The sequence below is a fragment of the Ascidiella aspersa genome, chromosome 3, assembly GCF_963924565.1.
Source record: "Ascidiella aspersa chromosome 3, kaAscAspe10.2, whole genome shotgun sequence".
Classification (NCBI taxonomy): Eukaryota; Metazoa; Chordata; class Ascidiacea; order Phlebobranchia; family Ascidiidae; genus Ascidiella; species Ascidiella aspersa.
In genome coordinates this window covers 31,675,234-31,682,971 of record NC_139449.1, presented here as the reverse complement: position 1 = coordinate 31,682,971, position 7,738 = coordinate 31,675,234, and the positions used below count along the sequence as shown (strand labels likewise).

At 35.9% G+C, this 7,738-nt stretch overlaps 2 protein-coding genes across 2 annotated transcripts; both read left to right on the top strand.

The window, feature by feature from the left end:
* The first annotated feature begins 332 nt into the window (after positions 1-332).
* LOC146162480 (uncharacterized) lies at positions 333-3,341 on the top strand. The gene is made up of 6 exons (XM_083385488.1): positions 333-359; positions 646-781; positions 1,178-1,263; positions 1,646-1,784; positions 2,177-2,360; positions 3,018-3,341. Exons 2-6 carry the CDS (start codon positions 659-661, stop codon positions 3,131-3,133), a joined length of 648 nt encoding a protein of 215 aa, XP_083241614.1. The 5' UTR covers positions 333-359; positions 646-658; the 3' UTR covers positions 3,134-3,341.
* Positions 3,342-5,133: 1,792 nt separating this feature from the next.
* LOC146162479 (F-box/LRR-repeat protein 8-like) lies at positions 5,134-6,757 on the top strand. The gene has a single exon (XM_083385429.1). It carries the CDS (start codon positions 5,143-5,145, stop codon positions 6,280-6,282), a length of 1,140 nt encoding a protein of 379 aa, XP_083241555.1. The 5' UTR covers positions 5,134-5,142; the 3' UTR covers positions 6,283-6,757.
* The last annotated feature ends 981 nt before the right edge of the window (positions 6,758-7,738 follow it).

Sequence of the window (7,738 nt, the reverse complement as noted above, 5' to 3'; positions counted from 1 at the left end):
TTTTACACGACATCATTGAAATTATTTACAACCGTCAAAACAGTACTTTTTTGAAATAATACAACGTCTCATTAACATCTGTAAACCTGTTAAAATTAACCGCAAAACATTTTAATCATAACTTTAGGATTATTCACACATAGTGTAGTAAGAGAACACAGGGAAAGCAATATGCAGTTTATTAGGATTTCACAATCGTTGAAATCTTTTTAGTGCTGATTACAATTTCAGAATTTTAGCTACCACAAAAGGGAAAGCACCCAAAATAGCCTTATCAGAAATGCCGAGTCATCATTATAAGTTGTTTATAAACAATGATAGGACACTATAATTTAACGCTGGAAAATTCTTCACACTAGGTATAAAACCACTACTGTTGCGTACGTTTACTATTCTTTGTCAAGAATATATTGTTTGCTGTTTGATTTCGGATTCACTAAAATGTATCAAGAGTGGGCTAAAAATAGTTAGATGCATAAAAATAAAAACTTACACAGGCTTTAATTGATATTTTTGTTACTTTTAATTTTGTCGAATGATTAGCTTATAATCGCATTAAAAACTAATACTATTATATGTTAAAACGGGGTTATGAGATTATTAGTATAGCTTTTAGCAATAAAATTTATTCAACTCTTTCAATAGTTACAGGTTAAAAATGGCTGCTCTAAAAAATATTCACATCAAGGTGATTTCTGATATCATGTGACCCTGGTGTTGGGTCGGCAAAAGGAACCTGGAAACCGCCATGTCTGCCTGTAAAGATCAGTACAACTTTAAGGTAAGGCATTGTAAAAAATAAGTCATTTGTGAGCGTTTTGGATAGACCAAACCTGTAAATATTAAATCTGATTTTTTTTTAATTACAATCGTGTATACTTCTTTCAATTTGACTGTGACTCACCTGCTAGAATTTTAATTGCAATTTGTGGCCTCATCACATTTAATAAATTGCACACTTGATTATTTCTGACTTATAAGTGATTATTTTTCCCCTATTATTATAAAACGTTCAGGATTTGGCAAATTTTTTGTGTTGTGCACTGTTTTGATTGTTTATGTTAGGAAATAACTTTGATTGCTGAAATCTGATTTAAAGTAATTGACAGTGGCTGCTCATGTTCTGTAGCACTTAAAATATATAACTTACTGTAATGGAATGTGTTATTTATACCAGGTGACATGGGAGCCTTATCTTTTGCGACCCGATATGCCACCAGAGGGAGTTCTCAAGCCTCCGAGAAACAACCCAAGTGGCACTGGGTAAGTAAACAACAAAAGACAATTTTGAAACCAAATTAAACTTCCTAAGTTATTTGCAAAATATAGTAAAACTCAAAACGATGCCAACAAATAGAAAGTCAAGTTATCATCTATAAAATTAATGACATTGGTGTAAAAATGTTTAAATTGAACTGTTACTATCAGTAAATTTATTGGATTTTAAAGTTAAATGTCAAAAACACGGATACTATATTATAGTGAAAAGATTTAATTTTATAGTATCATTGTAGTTTTCTAATATTGTCTTGGTAAAGAACAACTTATCTTAATTTTTTATCATACATGTATTAAGTTTAAATGACATCTGCAAAAAAGTGTACATTTTAGTGAAAAAATTATGTTTTGGCCGTTTCTTCTGCAGAGATCGGCTGGTTACAATTGGAAAGTCAGTTGGCATTGATTTCACTTACAAGACACCAAAGTACCCCAACACTGTAGTGGCACATTGTGCACTGGAGCTTGCTTTGCAAAAAGACCCAAGTGGAAGTTTGCAAAACCAGGTAAGCTTTCAGTGAGTCTGTAGGTCCGTTTACAACAGCGGAGATCATATTCCTGCTGTGTTGTATCAATTGCCTTCTTTTTGTGTCTGCTTATATGCTTCTGTCTACTCTCTTCGGAAAAAAACGCCGTCTCTTGCATAGGCCAAAACACCTTCTCTGGTCTTCCTTGCTTCACAACCTTCTGTGATGCACTGTAGGGCATATCATAATGCATATTGCCGACTACTGGTTTACTTTAATTAAAGGCATATAAAATATTTCAGTTAATTTGTGAGTAATTTAGTGTATTTTAAAAATATGTTTGTTTTAAAATAAAAATTGTTTTGTTTTCTGACAAAGGTGAATAATTTATAACAATCTATTAACACCCCACTGTGATTTTTTCAATTTAGCTTCAGGAAGCATTATTCAAAAGCTATTTCACTGATGGAGGATATCCAGATGTAGAGTGTGTTTCGGATCTGGCCGCTGGCCTTGGAATGGACAAAGAGGAAGTGAAAAGCTATGTCAGTGCCGAAGCAAACCAGCACAAGATCAGGCAGAAAGCTGCTCAGGCATCAAGAATAGCAACAAGTGGTAAAGATTAATTGTTTTAATATAGATATGATGTATCTATTGCTTTCTTCACAATGAAGTATGTTTTTTACTTGACCAGAGAGTTGCTTTATTTTATGCATTCCATAAACTGCCATCTTAACACCTAACAGTAACAGTATTTGCACACAATTTTGACCTATTTGGCACTTCTATGTGACATGCAAACTTTATGTTAAAACGTTAGTAACATCTTTAATATACCACAACACATGCTTTTTCATTCTCTTTGCAAATTTTGGGATGGCAATCTTCAATAACCTTTTAATTTGATTTATTTATAGAATTAGTTTATTGCATTATAAGCATTTGTTTAGCTTCATCTTATAAAACTGAAATCTAGTACCATAATTAGTCACTTACTTCAGTAAATCACATAGAAGTTTAAGATTAGCTGGCATAGTATATCGGAGCTGAATTGCAATAAAATATATCAGTGGAATAAAACGCCAATGGACTATTTACACTATTTGTTAAGATTTAACTAACATCCACTAAAAATTAACACCTTACAAACTAAGTGTATGTGTCTTGCTTTGCGAGATGCCAACAAAATGTAAAGTAAGGTTACAATAAATTTGCGCACATAAAACATAAATAGATCGTTCACACAAAAATCCATATTTGCCTCTTTTTCAGGTGTGCCGTATTTTGTGGCCAATGGTCTCCCTGCCTTTGCTGGAGCACAGGAACCAAGGGCTTTCCAGAGTCTTTTCAATAATGTGGCTGAAAAGTTTCCCTTGCAAGCTTTGTAAATGTGTTTTTCGCTTTGCAAAGACGAATATTTAATGAAAAAAGAATCAAAACCTCTTTGAGGAAAATTCTTTTCGATGGTAATATATTCATTTTTGCTCATAAGTGAATCATACTTTTTTATATCGTGTTTTATAATTATGTTGTGTGACTTTGTGTGATAAATCGATGGTGTAACTAAAATTCTGAAAATATTGTTTTACTAAAATGCCACGTGTGAAAACCTGCTTGCAGTTATACTATGAATTATAAAAGGCAGTATTACCAAATGATGCAGCACTACGCTGCTACCCTTACTTTCAAGTCGAAGAGAGATTTGTTTAAAAAATGAGTCCCCTCTGAAATAGCTTTTAGGGGCAGCTAGTGGCCTCGTATGGCAAAGTCACAGATGTTATTGGCAAGACATTTTTTGTAATTTCCGATGCGGTAAACTGCCCTGTTGCGCCTGTTGCGGCCTTTTATCTTGATGCAAGGGGAGCCACATTCCGAATGCCATCCACATTTTATATGTGTCCGCAACTAGGATGCGGTGTAGGGTTTTGCGTTTTGGGCGATAGATAAAAATCCCCAGCGGAGAACTTAATTTCTAACCTGGACTGCGTGTCTTGAGACTCTCCTTAATGGTACATTTTTGTGTAACAACTAAACACAGTTTTAGACAGGACTGCGGAGTCGGAATCGGGACTCGACGGAGTCGGTTTGTTTCGCCGGAGTCGGACTCGAGTAAGACCGCGTAAAACTACCCGAGTCCGACGTGCGCATGCGCAGTATCAAATTTTTAAACTATTAAGGCGGCAAAATTTAAGTTGCAAAAGTGCAAATGGTGAAATATTTTTAAACCATGTATTGCGGATGGATCAATTATGACACCATTATGAGTGGTTTGCAGAAAATCCACCTTAACTTAGTTGCGTAAATGGGTAAAATACAGGCTGTAGCGTCAGACCTAGACTCGGAACTCGACAAAATCTCACATTTTGCCGGAGTCGGACCCGGGAGTCAGAATCGGGTGTATTTTTTTGGCCGGAATAGGACTCGGGAGTCGGACTCCGGTTGTTTTTAACCGACTCCGCAGCCCTGGTTTTAGTTATGCGAAGTGCAAAACGCGGTACACCACAACACACTTGTCAAATTGAAGCAACTATAACACTTGAAATGTCAATAAGTAAGTCAAAATTGAAGTTTGACGAACGTCAGAGACTCAACTAATTGTTTGCAACACTTTTGAGGACACAATGAAGAAGACTCACTCAAAGCTAGAACAAAATAATTGCTCTAATTAAATGACTTTAAACGTGTAGATTTAACTGCTTTTGTCGCTATTCGACAGGTGAAAAATAAAAATATAACGCTACGAAATATTTTACTGTAGTGTAGGCCTACAGTTATTTCACTAATATAGGAACAATTTTTAGGTTTCTTATGAGGGGAGAACACACTTTTTTGGTATGTTTTAAAAATGTAAAACAGCATGAAATTGAAAAGACGAACATCACAAGCAAAACTTGATTCCGTGAACAAAAAACGCGCATAAACCCGGAAAAAATAAAGAAAATTTTGTTTAATTACGTAATAGCTTCGAAAGAGGGGAATCACTGCAGTCATGCTTGGTTGGTTACGCATTTAGTGTTTGTTTGTTTCGACGAAATGTACACTAGCTTTCCATATAAGGTCTTCTTGTAGTTTTAGCAAACGCTTCGGCTTGATAGCAGATTGACTTCAAGCCAAGTATGACAGCCAATATTGTTGCGGAGAAGGCTAATATTAACTGTGGTTTAGGCATGTAACAGATAAGTTGTAGTGCAAAGAAAATATTTAGGTAAAAAAAATTGGGAAATCTATAAAATTTGTATTATTTTTTTATTCTTTTATTAATAAATAAGTGTATGATGTTTTAGAAAACATGTAAACATTATACCCCTTTCTTCAAACCATTTAATTAATTAATTACTTCTACAAAATAAATCATTTGATTTTATTTTGTTTCTTTTAGTGTAATCGCTACAAATTCATGGAATATTTAACCTGGTCAAGCATTCCTGAGCATATTTTGGTTGATATTTTTCAATGTTTGCCTGTTAACGACCGACTGAATGCCAGCTTGGTTTGCAAGTACTGGTCAGAGTGCTTTCACAATCCCAAGCTGTGGAGTAAATTTCTGTTTAAATTTGACACTGAAATTGACAATGAAGGTCAGGCGATAACTTGCATTGAGAAATACTGCAACGCTTTGCGAGATGTGGAGATCTACATTAACCAGTCACAAAAGATCAGCAGGGACAGAGCGTTGCAAGTTGTGGATGAGCTGTCGCTCGTCAAAAAAAAAAGACTGCAGAAATTTACTTTTAATTTCACAGGTCACAATCCTTTATGCTTCCGCGGTCAAGACATATTGGACAAGCTAAAACTGCTCTTTTCAAGACGGGAAGACGATGAAGTCCTGTTGCAATTAACATACGTGGATTTGAATCACTGTGACATTGCATTTGACAATGAACTGATTCTTTCTTTAGCAAAGCAACATAAAGCCTTGAAGTGTGTCCGTCTGCAGAATTCCTGCCTGGTCGACAACGTGACCCCAAGCAGCATTAAGAAACTGGTCACAAGCTGCCCTCTGCTAGAAGAACTGCATGTGTTTTATCATTACCTCGACAAGGAAGTAGTCGAAGAACTTTGCTGCAAGCGTGCTGCTAAATTAAAAGACCTTTCCCTCATGTGCAATCGCTGTGACAAGTATAAAGAAATTATTCAGGAAGAAACATGGCAGAAATTGACCGAGTCAAATCCAGATGTCAAGGTGGAGATTCATTTTCACCAAACAATGCCCCACCACCTCATCATACCAATCCTCTCCCCTGGCATACCTTTGACCAGGCTGTCTTTAAAAGTGTACGGCTGGCTCACAGATGAACTGACCCACGTAGCCGCCACTTTTTCCTGTACACTAACCTACATTAGTTTCAACACCAGTCTTGACCTGAGGGCGAAAGCACACCCCGGACTGGAAACTGCACTGCTCGAACTGGTGAGAAAATGTCGCAATCTCACAGAGCTGCATTGCCACTGTGCTCTCAAACAAGACACTGTAGAAAATATTAAATCATTGAGGCAGCTGGTTGCTTGCACACTTTATGCAACTCCAACGGACTGATAAGTGAAGCACAATTTTATTAAAGATTCATTGTAAACCTAGTTTTTATTATAAATGTTTAGACCTGTCACTGTAGCTCAATTAAGTTCAAAGCAGAAACGCCGCATGTTGCTGTTGATTTGAATGGCAAAATATTTTTTTATTTAATTGTTGTTGTGAACCGTTGAACTTTTAATAGTTGAATGTACTTATTAATAATTTAGTTTGCGATGTATGTAAATGTTTGTGATTTTACCTATTGACAATCCTTGTATAATGATATTTTATGTGATGAAAACTTGTTAGCACAACGTTTCCATAGATATGTGGGGATCTGGTTACTTTCCACATCTATGTAAAAAAAATTTTTTTCTTTGGTATTGTTTTTGTCAGTATTACAACTGTTTTCACTGTACATATATTTTGAAAGTTTTGTAAAGTTGCATTGTGCGCACTTATACCAGATATGTTACAAGTGAAAATGTGTAGATTTGGGTCACACTTTTTTTTTGTACGAATTGCAGTAATTTATTTCTATATCTTCATACGCTGTTGTTTAATGCATACAATTCATTTCAAACCATCATATGTCTGAAAGTTTATTTTAATTATTAGAGCATTTGGTATGAACCTTTCTTAGCTTGCTGGACAATTTAGCAAAAATACTCTCCACTCAGGTTTTTTACTGAACAACAATCAAGGCAATAGGAAAATGGCTTAATATCATTAGTTTTCTCATGGATGGAAAAAGTACGTCAAAACGCGACGGTAGAAAGTTTAACATAAACATGACGTCATAAATATACTTTCGATAATAAAACTACTTTGCCAAGATGTTGAATCGCGCTAAGCTAAAAACGCCTTTATATCGTTTGGGCTGCCAAATCCTTTACTTTTGAGGATACGATGAGACCCACGATGCTTTTTTGGCTAAAACGATTTTATCAAAATGGGATAAGACAGGGGAATTCAAGTCTTACTATTCACAAAAGCAGAAAATCCATCCACTGAAAAAAACATCAAAACGTGATATGTGCCGCGGCCGCCAAAATATGGACATATTATGCGGGTCGAATATGTGTGTGTGTGTGCGGAAAGAGCGACATGTGGCCCGAAGACCAAGTTTTACACATCTGGTTTTGAACGATATTTCCAATTCTAAACTGGCGAACCGGGCAAGTTTAGGATAGACTTCATTTGTTGGCAGTTAATTGGCAATAAGCTATTAAGCACATGGCAATAGTCTCTAATGCGACTATAGTGTGGTTTGTTTAAAGTTCACCCTAGCTGTACAAACCTCAAACTGACACAGCGTGATTTGTACAAAATGTGCTAACCCAGGGTGGTCCAAGGTTGACTGCATCGCGGGCCACAATATTTGTTGCATATTCTTTGCGGGCCGCATAAAGTAGGCTACATGTGTGCCAGGAGCGGATCAACGATTTCCGTTTGGCCGGGGCACAAAAAGTTTAAAAAT

Excerpts from the sequence above, each read along its gene's own strand:
- LOC146162479 (XM_083385429.1), top strand. The coding sequence starts at position 5,143 with ATGGAATATTTAACCTGGTCAAGCATTCCTGAGCATATTTTGGTTGAT.